At 41.3% G+C, this 14,758-nt stretch overlaps 1 protein-coding gene across 1 annotated transcript in view; it reads left to right on the plus strand.

Moving 5' to 3' along the window:
- The first annotated feature begins 379 nt into the window (after window positions 1-379).
- The window catches only part of FAM107B (family with sequence similarity 107 member B), a 221,651-nt gene continuing 207,272 nt past the window's right edge, over window positions 380-14,758 (plus strand). The window contains exon 1 of the mRNA XM_027559889.1: window positions 380-1,020. Coding sequence (XP_027415690.1) covers window positions 607-1,020 — 414 coding nt within the window. The 5' untranslated portion in view covers window positions 380-606. The remainder of the gene's footprint in view (window positions 1,021-14,758) is intronic.

Genomic DNA, 14,758 nt, shown 5'->3' on the forward strand with positions numbered 1-14,758 from the left:
CATGGACCTCTCCAGACAAAAGGTTCAAGTCTACCTCCTACTTTAATAATGAAGCAGCTACGAGGGTCGAGGACCCTCTTGGGGGGTCTTCATTCATGATGGGTAACTGGGTGGTTTTGTTTTGTTGGGGGGAATAAATATTTGAAGGGGGTAACTGAAGAAGGTTATGTGGCTGTTGTGATGTTATTGATACGTGGGCTGACGCTATTATGGCGGATGCTATCAGCTACATTATCTTTATGCCTCCAAGGTAATCTGAAGCAGCTGTCCATTGACTTGGCACTACCTTACACTGAAGCGTCTGCCCTGCCCAGAGACTGTAACTCAAGCCAACCACATGCCTCACAGACAGCTTTCTTTAGCCACTGACAGCATCAGGGAAGGAAGAGCGTGAAATCACCAGGGATGGACGTGTCCGAAGCAGGGGTTGGCTGCTGAGTGATTCTCAGGGCGGGCGGCCTGGCCATTTCCCAATCTTCTATTAGAGGGCAACTGCTAAAAGTCCTCTTCAGGCAAGGAAACGGTTGCTATAAGGAAACAAGGTGATCAGAATCCCTGCACAATTTCCTTTCCCCCTGTGAACTCTGCAATGTTCTGCTGCAGATCATGTCCACATGGAAGGCAAGGCTGGCTGAAAGACTGAAGTCTCCGTCTACAAGGATGCATCCATTCCCATGCTCAGCTCTGCTTGCTTGTTTTGGGAACACCAGGGAGACTGCTCCCTTAGATCAGGCCAGCGCAGCTGATACCTGTTCCACCATCCATGTTCAGCCCAAGGCCAAAGCAGGCCGACACCCAAGTCACCCGCGAGGTGAAGAAGGCACCTCAGAGAAAAGGCAAGATTCAGGTGCCCATTCAGAGACAAATGGCAACACAAACCGGAATTCAAGCAACCACTCTGCCGTCCAGACTGCTCACACCGCTGAGGATCTGCCTGGGTCTCCGGATGGAGGATCAGTTTATGAAGCAGTTACTTTTCAGCCTTCTATTCCCAGACCATCAATTATTGAAATGCCAGTGGTGAGTGTCCCCAATGCTATTGTAGAAGAAATGAAGTTGGGAGAGAATTTCATGTTTGGTGGCCAAACAAATGAAAATGAACCTGTTTAGCATTATTAGTGAGTAAAACATCAGGGGAACTCTTACTAGTGAGAGGCAGTGATCATTCTCTGAGACTTACAGGCGAGAGAAGGGAGTTATTTGGGGGGAAAACGAAATGCTGCTGCTGCTTTTTACGGCAGCCTCTTGAGTTATTTACGTATCTACTTTCCTGTTTCTGGCATTACTGAATTTTAACTGTTAAATCTTCTTATTGGATTGAGCTACAAAATCATTTCAGAATTCTTGGTAATCTCATTTGGAGAGGCCGTGTAGAGGTAGGCTTTCTTGAATGATGTTTTCTGAAGATACTCCTTGAGCATTTTGGGGTTGTATTCCTGGCCATTTTGCTTAGGACCAGATTGAAAAAAATGAGAGGATCCACTATTAAGATATTCTGATTTTTTTCAAGATTATTTTGTCTATCTAGTCTAACATAATCACTTTTCATCTGACTTGCTGGTTTGAACCTAAGAAGTCTCATTAAGCAGTGAAAACTGCCATAGAGTGAAGACAGGGTCAAAACATGATTTTAAAAATAGTTTCATTTGACATTCTACAGGCTTATATTAAATGACTGAAGCTCAGCTCTACTGTCCACATCTTTCTATTCTGATATCGAACCAAGGATTTCATCAAGCCCTCTGTTAGAGGAAGAACTGTAATTTTTTTTCTAAATCAATATCCAAAGCAAACAGAACATCAGTATTTTTTGTTCAATTTTTTCAGTTTATACCCAGATCCAGAGTAAGATATTTTTTATAGTAATACCATAGTCAGCATAGTGGATGTCATGGCTAAGATTATATTTGTTGCATTAGTTAAAGGAACTAATGATGTACTATTTTAATGAGCTGGAAGAATTTCTTTTGGGTAGAGATTCCAGCAATTCAGCACCCACCTTATGTTGCTAAACATAGCAGCAAGTACAGGGGTTGATTTGATTTCATCTTTCTGTTGTAGGGGCATATGTGACACAGGGGTTCTGGATAAATAAGTGTATTCAAATATAACCAATTAAACACAGCAGGGTAACATCCGTATCTATTGTCTACTGGTATGAGCAAAGCCAAGGACAGACCAAAGAGGTGAGGCAGGGCTTTTGATGGAACCAGCCGTCACACACACTGCAAGGCTGAATGTAAGTGCCCCAAAGAGAGACACACGAAAGATGGTTCAAGGAGGTTGGAGTGTCTGGAAAGGCACATTGCAGGGGAAGTGAAATTTGGGATGGGTCTAGAAGGAGGGTTAGGATTTTTAAGGGCAGAGATGAAGGGAAGGACCTTGCCAGAAAAGGAAATTGTGTGAACAGAAGCTTGAATGTGGGGGGATGCAGCACAGGAATAGGCAGGTGCATCAGGTTGGCCAAGTTGGAGAGACATCTGGAAAGGAAAATGAGGCCCCAAGTGGTTTGAGTGCTATCATGAGAAGGCAGTAGGGAAGCTTTGAGAATTTTGAGCAGGGGAATGTCATGCCTGGGATTTCATTCTGGGAAGATAAATAGATGGACCCATGTAGGAGGAATTAAAGTTGGGAAGACTGGAGCTGAGAGGCCATTGGAATTATCTGGGCCTGAGGATGGTCACAGAAGTTACAACAGGAAGGTGGGGTGGGAGGGCCGGAGAAGAAAGGATGTCACAGTGGACTCTGAGTTCCAAACTGAGTAGGGAGGAAGGCAAGATCAAACTGGGAGTGATGAAATGGAATACTGCAAAATTCAGTTGTCAGGATGTACGAGAAGAAGGGGATTCCATGGGCATGGGGAATGGCTTCTCTTTGGTTTAGATTTGGGGAGCTAACATTTACAGAGTACTTGCTGCATGCCAGCCATTCTTCTAAGTGCTTTACACAGAATATTCCATCGTTACCTGGTTACAATGAGGGGATTATTCTTATGATTCCCATTTTACAGAGGAGAACATTGATGCTCAGAGAGGGTAAGATGCTTGCCCTAGTTCACAGAGGGAGGAAGTGACCCAGGATTAAAGCCCAGTTCTGTTTGATTCCAAAGTCTATCCTCTGAATTATAACATGCTTCCACTGCTTATTATTATTATTATTTGTGTGGTGTTTGAGGATTTACAAGTAAGTATTCTTATGTGATCTCACTTGATTTGCAGTTAATTAAAATTTTATGTGTGCATGTATGTGTACATAATTATATATAAATGTGTCTGTGTATATAATAATAGTTATTTTTATTAATTTGCTTAACATTGTTTTCTCTTAGTTTCATAGTGTACAACACTATGGAAAGAGATGCTTCCTACTTTGCGTCCAGCTGATGACAAGGCTTTGTGAACAACAGTGTGGGATTGCTTTGAGATCTTACGATTAGAAGTGCCACAGGATTGCCCAGATTTTTCATTACCTAGTAATTTTGTTGTGACATGTTTCTCCTCAGCAGATGATGAATGAGCTTCTTTTATTACAGCCTTGCCTGGAGGCAAAAATATTTCCTTTTTGGATGCACTGATCCCCATCACTTAAGCTGTCTTGGTAGAGGCAACAAATAATACTCTTTAAAAAAAAAAAAAAAAGAGCTCAGCTTTAGAACATAATCATAGCTGAGAAATGAGTCCCTTTATTTGTCTTTAGTTTCCTGGGGTTTAGACAGGAGGGTGAGTCATTTAAATTTGAAACAACATCTGGTCTGAGCAGGACAGCTCAAGATAGGGAGGCCAAGTGAACTAATTAAAAAGGAAAGGTTTTCGTTTGTGTAAATAGATGTGTGCACATCTGTATTTATTAAGTGGTACCAGTTAGTCCTCAACCTTTCGTGGTAGTCTCTTCCCTCATCCAGGATGGTGACAACAATCCCAAACTTGGAATGTGCCTTATAATTGCTGCTATCTTCTGATTATAATTTTTTTCTTTCGTAGTGGTCTTGAAGTAGAAAAGTCTTGTAAATGGGTTGGATTGTAGAGTCAATGGAAGAGTAGGATGTTGACTTTTTCCGCCAAGAAGTACTGCATTTTTACTCTGTGCCAGGACAGCCCTAGTGGTAGAAACCAAGAGAGGTTAAGATACAGTCTGTGAAGCTGCTTACATTCTAGTGGGAGGAGATACAGTTGGGTAAACAGGCAGGTGAACAGGCAGTATTAGAGCAGTATGAGAAGGCTAACAGGTCAACACCGGATGCCACAGGAACACATGGAAGAGACTCTCATTTTAGCCTTGGGAAGACAAGGGGGGATGGAATATATGGAGGAGAAGGCTTTCTACTTTGTTCTTTTATCACTGCACATCAGACTCAACTCTGCCCCCTTCCTAGATGAATGGTGCTGTGTTTCTTTTCTTTCCCTCTCCTTTAACAAAGCTGGCAGTATAAGAAACACACAGCTCCCACTTGAAGCAACTAAGGGATTCTTTTTCTGTTTGGTTGTTTGCCATGTTATGAGGTCTATGGGATCTTAGTTCCCACGCCAGGAATTCAACCTAAGCCCCAGATATTGGAAATTTGGAGTTTTATTAAAACCACTGGACCACAGGGGTATTCCCAACTAAGGGCTTCAGAATAGTTCGGTAGTGTCAGAAAGCCTTTCTATAGCAGTAGTAGGTTTTCATCTAGTTTTTACTTCAACAAAGGAGCCATCCTGACAGGGGAAGAGAAAGTAAATGTGGTTCAGGAAATCATTCCTGGGTATTTTAATTAAAAGTTGGTTTTACAAAAGGGAAGGGAGACAGAGCCCATACTGGAGCTGCTAACTGCACTGCTTTTTGTAACAGGCTGGCTTTGCTACTAGACAGAGAGGTGGTAACCGAGACATGCCCAGGACCCAAGTGGTGATCTGGTCGAGGTCTCGAAGGCTCAGGCTCAACTGCTCCCACGTTGTTCTGCAACAATCACTACCATCCTTCTCCAGAACCTTTTTCATCTTTTCCAGCTCAAATTCTGGATCCATAAAACACTGACTCCCCAGTGGCCCCATGAGCCCCTCTTCCTACTCCCTAGCAACTACCGTATGAATTTTAGGATAGATTTTTCTATTTTTAAAAAAAATATTGGGATTTTGATAGGGATTGCATTGAATATATTGATCACTTTGGATAGTATTTATGTTTTAAAAATATTAGGTCTTCTAATCCATGAATGTAGTTTGTCTTTCCATTTATTTGTGCCTTCTTTAATTTCTTTCAGCAATGTTGTGTAGTTTTCAGTATGCAAGTCTTTTGCCTTCCGGGTTATGTTTATCCCTAAGTATTTTATTCTTTTTGAATTGTTTTCTGAATTTCCTTTTCTCATTGTTCATTGTTGGTGTATAGAAATGCAACTGGTGAATTTTGTACATAGGTGTTTTATCTTGTGATTTAGCTGAATACATTTATTAGTTTAAATAGTTGTGTGTATACCTGTGGAATCTTATGATTTATACATATGAGATCATTATAATCTGTGAACAGAGATCATTTTACTTCTTCCTTTCCAATTTGGATGTATTTTATTTCTTTTTCTGTCTAATTGATCTGACTGGAAGTTTCAATCAGTTCAGTTCAGCTCAGTTCAGTCACTCAGTCTTGTCCGACTCTCTACGACCCCATGATCTGCCGCATGTCAGGCCTCCCTGTCCATCACCAACTCCCAGAGTCCACCCAAATCCATGTCATTCAAGTCGGTGATGCCATCCAACCATCTCATCCTCTGTCGTCCCCTTCTCCTTCTGCACTCAATCTTTCCCAGCGTCAGGGTCTTTTCCAATGAGTCAGCCCTTCACATCAGGTGGCCAAAGTATTGGAGTTTCAGCTTCAGCATCAGTCCTTCCAGTGAACACCCAGGACTGATCTCCTTTAGAATGGACTGGTTGGATCTCCTTGCAGTCCAAGGGACTTTCAAGTCCAAGGGACTCTCCAACACCACAGTTCAATACTATTCAATAATACTGTGTTCAATAGAAGTGGCAAAAGTGAATATTCTTGTCTTGTTCTGGATCTTACAATATAAACTTCCAGCCTTCCACCACTGAATATGATGCTACCATTGAGTATAATGTGGGTTTTTCCTATATGGCCTTTATTATATGAAGTAATTTCCTTCTATTCCTAGTTTGTTGAGTATTTTTATCATGAAAGGGTATTAAATTTTCTCAACACTTTTTCTGCATTAATTGATATGATCATATCCCACCCCTTCATTCTGTTAATATGTTGTTATACTGATTGACTTTTTTTTTTTTTTTTTTTGTATTTTGAACCATCCTTGCATTCTAGGAATAAATGGTATAATTTCACTTGGTAATGGTATAATCCTTTTAATATGTTGTGGAATTCTGTTTGCTAGTATTTTGTTGAGGATTTTCACATCACTAATCATCAGGGATATTGGTCTCTAGTTTTCTTTTCTTGTAGTATCTTTGAATTGGTTGTTGTTCAGTCACTAAGTCATGTCCGACTCTTTGCAAACCCATGGACTGTAGTACGCCAGGTCCCTTTATCCTCCCACTATCTCGCAGAGTTTGCTCAAATTCATGTCCACTGAGTCAGTGAATTGGACATCAGGGAGAGAATTATCTCACATTATAGAATGAGCTAGGAAGTGTTCCTCTGTCTTCAGTTTTTGGGAAGATTCTGAGAAGGATTGGTGTTAACTCTTTACATGTTTGGTAAAATTCACCGGTGAATCTGGCCCAAGGCTTTTCATTGTTAGAAAGTTTTTGGTTTCTGATTCAATCTCCTTACTAGTAATAGATCTATTCAGATTTTCTTTTTCTTCATGATTTGGCCTGGGTGAAGAGGAGCCACTTTGATAACATGATTTAATTATGGTAATTGAAATCATGATTACCACTTTTTGAGCACTATTAATAGTTTAAGTGAAGTGAAGTTGCTCAGTCGTGTCTGACTCTTTGCGACCCCATGGACTGTAGCCTACCACGCTCCTCCATCCATGGGATTTTCCAGGCAAGAGTACTGGAGTGGATTGCCATTTCCTTCTCCAGAGGACCTTCCCAACCCAGGGATCAAACCCGGGTATCCTGCATTGTAGGCAGATGCTTTACCGTCTGAGCCATTAATAGTATTAAAAGCCATTAGTAGTTTAGGGTGGTGCTAAATGCTTTCCATGGATTAACTCATTTGATCCTTCTAATCCTTCTATAGTGTTAGTTCCTGATAATCCCAATCATTCCTCTGATCAAAACCCTTCCTCATTCCCTCAGGATAAAAATCAGCTCTTAACAGTGGCCCATAGGTCCTTAACAAAGTGTCTCATTACCTCTCTCAACTCACCTCCTGCTGTTTTTCCTGATGGGAAAACTAGGACTCAGTAGAGTCAGGCAAATGGTCCATTTCCTCTCTAAAGGTAACCTTTCCAGCAGGCTGGGAAGCTCAGCTTAACCAGTTAAAGCATGACTTTCTTGGGCTGTGCAGAACTCATGCTGCCAATAACTGGTCTGGGCTCCATGCCCATCCTTTCTCTTTTCTTGGCACAGTCTAAGACCTGGGATAGTTTAATTAGCTGGGTTTCAGCTTCCGTGGTTAGAATCAGATTCCAGCCATGCTCTCTTGAAGCTACATCAAGGCTGTGTTAATTGTTATTTGGTGTTGGAGAGATTCCTGGATACCTGACAGCAGAAAAACTCTTGGAGGTATTCACCTCCATAGGCAACTGATCTCATTCAAAAAATTGATTTTAGTTTTAGTGTCTTAAAGTTGCCTTGAAGCCAAACCTTGGGAATACCTTCTATTGAGGGCAGTGTTATTTAGAATCATACTGTAAACTTGTGTGTCACACAAGTTTATCATACTGTGAATAGAATCACCCTCATCCCACCCTAACTCTGCATCCTCTTTATTTAAGCATTATCAGTGACAACTTTGCTAGGCTGCATTTCTACTTCCTAGTAAAAACCAGTATTTTTGCAATTTCTTTAGAATGAAATTTTCCCTTTTCCCCTATGGATCCTAATAGAAAAGAACAGAATTCTAGGCTACCTGTTAAAAAAAAAACAACAACGAAAAAACCCTATTAAGGAAACTCTCTGCTACTCAGATGATGTGACATAAAAACAATTCTAATAGAAAGCAACTTACAGACTCATGCAATCAAATGTCAATTTTCTAGTTCCCTTTCACGCTCCTAGTGAAGTGAAAGTCGCTCAGTCATGTCCGACTCTTTGTGACCCCATGAACTATACAGTCCATGGAATTCTCCAAGCCAGAATACTGGAGTGGGTTGCCTTTCCCTTCTCCAGGGGATCTTCCCAACCCAAGGATCAAGCCCAGGTCTCCTGCACGGCAGGTGGATTCTTTACCAGCTGAGCCACCAGGGAAACCCAAGAACACTGGATTGGATAGCCTATGCCTTCTCCAGAGGATCTTCCTGACCCAGGAATTGAACCAGGGTCTCCTGCATTGCAGGTGGATTCTTTACCAGTTGAGCTATTAGAGACGTCTAACAACAAACCATCACCTCACCCCAAACCCATGCCAAAACCAACAAAGATATCTTAATAAGCTGGTGGGAATATCATCCCATTCACTTTAAGCCCTGATAACTTCCCATGCTAGGTTTCTACTTTCAAACGATGTTAAACATACTGGCACGACAGTGCATGATATACCCAGTGTACTCAGACAGGAATTTTCCAACCCAGATATTCAGTTGCATCCCAACTGGAAAAGAGAGACACAGCTTCCTGGATTCTCTTAGAGTGAAATAAAATAAACAGTCCTCATAAAAGCATGCACTTTTATAATGAACAACTTTGACTACTGTAGACCTTCTGTAAAATACTACAGGGGATGACAAAAAAGCAAAATTTTCAGACAGTTTAGAGCAGAGTGGAATAATATTTTAAACTCAGAAATAAAAGCTTAGTGTATAATTTCATCAACATTGAAAGCATCATTTTCAAATGAGGTTACTCCTGCATTTACAATTCAGGTAAGAATAGTAAATATAGTCTAAGTAGACTGTGATACGGTGGAGGGAGAGGTACAAAAGGAAGAGGTCAGCCTATATTTGAGCTGCACCTATTTCCAGCTCGTCAGAAAGAACCTGGCAATCTGCCCATGACCGAGCTGACCCTTTGCCCTCCTTTTCATGGGTGCTTAATAAAAGAGCAGAGTTTACTTTGTTCATAAGCAATGACCTAGGAGTGTCTAATCAAAGAGCCGCCAAGGGGATTCCAATTTTTTGACAAGACCCATTTCCTCAAAATACCTGTTTTTGTAGAGTTGGGATTTCCATTCTCTTGATTATATAACATGCGGTTGTACTTTAGTTGAAAAAAAAAAATCTGCTATTTCACTCGCTGAGAACACTGGAAACTTTAAGATTTCTGACCCTGCAGGAACCATAGAGACTAGCTGAATGAATGTGCTATATCAATCATAGGAAGTTAGAGGGGTTTTTTCCCCAGCCAAGGACATGTGTTAACCTGGTCTGAACAGCCTTTACTTTTGCACTCACACTTCCTCCGTTCCAAAGAAAACAGATCTCATCACGTTAAAACTTTTTCCACTGTGAGGCTGACACACTTGGCTTTTGTAATTCCGCATCAGGGGATGTGAGAGTTGGGAAATTTGAGGTGATTAGACGAAGAGAGAGTCTTCGCAAAGGGCACAGGACCTGCTACGGGAAGTGTTCATGATTTTGTTGTGTGAAGCTGGTTTGTGGGTCTCCCACATTCAGTTAAGTGGAAAATTACAGCCCAGGCAACTGTCAGAACCTATCTACATAGGCACGATTCGGTTGTCCAAGCACGAGAGGAACTTCCCCTCAAATGGACCACCTGCCAGAGGAAAGTCAGTTTCTGCAGCCTGAAGCATCAGATTTCAAAAAACTGTGTCGCACATTGCTTATCACTCATAGTAATTACAGCAATTTCAAAATAATAAACTTACTTTTAAAGCTTAAATATATTTATATAAGACAACACAGTCTTAGGCTTCCCTGGTGGCTCAGTGGTAAAGAGTCCCCCTGCCAATGCAGGAGACACAGGTTCACTCTGTGGTCTGGGGAAGATCCCACACGCTGTGGAGCAACTGAGGCTGTGCGCCACAACTTTTGAGCCTGTGCTCGAGAGAGCCTGGGAGCCGCAACAAGAGAGCAGCCCCCACTTGCCACAGCTAGAGAAAAGCCCGTGCAGCAGCGATGACCCAGCACAGCCAAAAATAATAAATCAATGAATAAAAGACAACACAGTCTTATAAAAAGCTCAAATATGATAAATATGTACACTTGTAATTAGAGCCAATTTAAAGTTATCTCTTTTAAACAATCACATACAGTCTAGTAATCTTCACCAAAGCCACTAAGGATACACAATGGGGAAATGATAGTCTCTTCAATAAATGGTGCTGGGAAAATTGGACATCCACGTGCAAAAGAATGAAACTGAACCCTTGTCTTATACCAAACACAAAAATCAACCCCAAGTGGGTTAAAGACTTAAACATAAGACCTGAAACCTCAAATTTCCTGAAAGAAAACCGAGGGAAGAAACCCTTGATATGGACCTCAGCAATGAGCTTTTAGTTGACATCAAAAGTACAGGCAACAAAAATAAAAATAAACAAGTGGGACTGTATCAAACCAAAAAGCTTATGCACAGCAAAGGAAACAATCAACAAAACTAAAAGGCAGCCTACAGACTCGGAGAAAAAATTTGCAAATCATATATCTCATAAAAGGCTAATATTCAAAATATATAAGGAACTCATCAATTCAACAGCAAAAAAAAAAAAAAAACAAATAACCCAATTAAAAGATGGGCAAAGCCCCTGAACAGACATTTCACCAAGGAAGACACACAAATGACCAATGGATACATGAAAAGATGTTTAAACTTACTACTAATAAAGGAAATGCAAACCAGAAACACCATAAGATATCACTTCACACGTGTTAGGATGGCTAACAGAAAGAGACAGTTTCCCTGATTTTGAGGCTGTAAGAGATTCCCTAGCTCTTGTCTTTTTACGTGGTAGCCCTTTGGCATGAATAAAATGATATCTACGAAGGCAACAATATTATAATGGCAAAACCAGCAAGCCACGAAAATGGAGTGCAGAGCCCATTTAGATGTGGGTCCAGGGCCACCTGGAGTTTAGGATCCAGGATATGATAAATGAGTTGGACTTCTGAACTGGCCACATTCTCATACTTTGTTTTACAAAGGCAAAGATGCTAGTCAGTCAAGGACCTTGAATACCATTTGTTTCGCATGTGAAAAATGAATTACTCTCTTAGACTAATAAATCCTCTAACTGAGATTTAGCTAGCCTTGTTTGAAACATTTGCTGTGGTTGTCTCTGGATGTAGATTCCTGAATAGGGTCGTTCAGATGTTAAGCTCTTGAGTGTGGCCTTCGAAACTTTGTTTGCCCTCAAGAGGGAACACAAGGAAAAATGTGCTGGAATTTGGCTTTGGACGTTATTGCCTGGATGGGACGCTGATGCTGCTGTAGCCATCCTGTAAGTGGGGGAGGACACACCTGTAGATAAAAGCAAACAACCTAGAGATGGTAGAGCAGGAAGAAAGAACCTGGGTCCCCGAAGAGACCATGGCACCACTTCAAGTGCAACTCACTGTCCATGGGGTATGCCAAAGTAGTGAAAAATAATTGCACGTGTTTTAACAAAGGTGGACCCAGACTCACCTATCCCGGGGAAACTTCCAGATAGTCTCCAGTCATCTCAAACTCAATGTATGCAAAGACAAACTAACTTTCCCCCAAACCTTCTCTTCCATGTATCACTTAGGATGCTTTTAGCTGCAAGAAATAAAAAAACTTTAATTTAGACTCTATGTAAATAAATTACCTCACTTATAAACAAGCCCCACGGTCGGGTGGTTTTGGAATGGGTTGAGTCAGCAGTTCAGTGCAGCCATGGAACATCTAGCATCTTCCATCTTTCTGCTTAGCCAGCCCTGACCTTGGCTCACCTCTGCGTGTTTCCCTTGGTGGTGACAAAATGGCTCCCATAGCCGCTGGGTGCCTCCTCCCTCCCGCTAGGATCCCCACACACTGGACGATTCCTCCTCATATTATTATTGCTCTGCCTTCTCTGTCCTCCTTTCCTTTTCTGACACCATCCCCGAAACTTAGTTTCACGTTTGTGCCTTCTTGTCTTTCCTGGCACTCAGTGTTTCCCTGGATTAAAGCACTGTAATCTGTACCATATCTGTTCGAATGTCTGGCTGTCCTGATGGACTCTGAGGACTTGAGAGCAGGCACTGTATCATTTTTTCTGTTCATCTATCATGGGCAGTGCCTAGAACCATGTTGGACATGCTGAAGATACCTAACAAATGTTTACTGAGTAAATTAAAGGATGAATCAATAAAATCAAAATCAGCAGAGAGGATTACTATATACAAGTCTTCTCAGAGTTTTCTCATTTCATCTTTGTTTCTTCTTAGAGTTTTCTCATTTCATCTTGCCAATATCTTTGTGACCCATCCCTTGTTTTAGAAATGAATGGAAATAATTTAAGACCACACCGAGAATAGGGGCCAAGATATTTTTTTCTCTTTGAAGGATGAACTGTTTCTTGCTCAGTTTTGAGACACAAAAAGCCAGAAAAACTGATTTTCAAGTGACCTCAGCCAGAGGAAGCACTTTCCTATCAACTGTCCTTCTAGCCTGTTTTCTGGACCCCTCAATGAACTTTCCACATGGCGAAGAACTAGCCTCTTTATCCTTCTGTTTCCCTGTTTGCAAAATGAGGATAATGAGAGCTTTTATGATTCTAGTGCTGTTTTGGGAAGAATGACTATTTATACAGAACTTTAAGAAGCACAGGAGAAAATAGAGAATATTAATAGCATAAATGATACCATTAAAATGGGAAGGAAACAAAGAGATGCATTCACTTCATTACTCTCTGTGACTTTAATAGCATGTGGACAAGTATGTAGATAATTTTGTTCACATTATTAAGACCCTGAGCTGTATTAATGACACTGCCAAGAATGGCTTACATTTTTCCCCCCACAATTCTGACTTTACAATGCTCCTGGCTAAAAGGAAAAAAGGTGTTTTTTTCCCTGATTTGCAAAGAACTCAATACCAAAAAGATATTTTTAGCTAATCTGATTTAAGCACAAAGCATATGATTTTGCACTTAACTAGTTACCTTCTAAATCTGAGATAAAAGTCAAAGATGTACATATTATTATCAAGTTTGAGGGTGTTTATGGAGAAAAGGGCTTCACTGGTAACTCAGCTGGTAAAGAATCCGCCTGCAATGCAGGAGGCCCCAGTTCAATTACTGGGTCAGGAAGATCTCCTAGAGAAGGGATAGTCTACCCATTCCAGTGTTCTTGGGCTTCCCTGGTAGCTCAGATGGTAAAGAATCTGCCTGCAATGTGGGAGACCTAGGTTCGATCCCTGGGTTGGGAAGATCCCCTGGAGGAGGGCATGGCAACCCATTCCAGTATTCTTGCCTGGAGAATCCCCATGGACAGGGGAGCCTGGCGGGCTACAGTCCATGGTATCACAGTCTAGCAACTATGCACAGTGCAGCACATGGGGAAAAAAAGTAATTTAACAAGGAAAAAAATCATTTCAAATGAAAAGTTCCTCAGGTTATTTCTTCTGCGCTTTCTGTAGTTGTTGTAAAGACTAACTTGGGAGTGTAAAAGTTTTCATTCATTCCTGAGTTCAACAAACTTTAGTAGGGACCCATTACGTGCAATGTTAGTGGCTGAATTTGCCACAAAGAACCAAGCACTCATTTTGCCTTGAAGTTGCTTGCTATTAGTTAGGACAGGAGTCAGGCAAACAAACAACAAACAATAAAACCCAAAACAAACAAGCAAACAAAAAACAGCTGCAAAATGAGGTCATCAATGACAAAAGGACATTAACATTGATCCATTTCTATGGCTTATTGTTCAAAACTGTGACTCTACGTGCTCAGTCGTGTCTGACTCTTTGCAACCCCATGGACTATAGCCTGCCAGGCTCCTCTGTCCATGGAACTCTCCAGCCAAGAACACTTGAGTGGATAGCTATTCCCTTCTCCAGGGAATCTTCTAGACCCAAGGATAGAACCAGGGTCTCTTGCATCGCATGCAGATTTTTTACCATCTGAGCCACCAGGGAAGCCCAGTTACTAAAAACGTTTATACAGTTATGCACTTTTTTCTTCCCCATCCAATGAAATTGCCATAAACCCAAATGACTGTATATCAGTTTCTCATAATTATAATCTCAAACTTTTCCCATTTTGCTGTCTCCTCTCTCCCCGTTTCCACAGCATCCTTTATTGTTCTTGTTTCCTTTCCTCCTAACTCCTACATATGTTTCAGCATTTCTATTGATATAGGGGCCTCTGTCTCTAAGGTGCCTTCCAATTGTACTAGGGACTCTGTCAGTTCTGGAAACAAACTGAGTAAGACTTCTTCCTTCTCCTAAGGAGGCTGCAGTCTGCCTGACAGACAGAAATATCCATAAAAGTATGGGTGCCATGGTAGGCATATGGAGTATAAGCAGGTGGGCAGTGAATCAATGCTACATGAACGCAGGGTCTCAAAGCTGGAAGGTGTTCGCCAGGTAAGCAAGGCAGACAAAAGCAGCAGGCAGCCAAGAGCCTCAGTTCAATTGACTTAAATAGGAAGGAAATGAAACAAACAAGAGAGAGGGTTGAAATGAATGTTTCCATTTGTTGGTCATTTGTGTTCTGCTTTTCTTTCAACTCGCCTGGGAACGCA

Source organism: Bos indicus x Bos taurus, chromosome 13 (assembly GCF_003369695.1).
Source record: "Bos indicus x Bos taurus breed Angus x Brahman F1 hybrid chromosome 13, Bos_hybrid_MaternalHap_v2.0, whole genome shotgun sequence".
Taxonomy (NCBI): domain Eukaryota; kingdom Metazoa; phylum Chordata; class Mammalia; order Artiodactyla; family Bovidae; genus Bos; species Bos indicus x Bos taurus.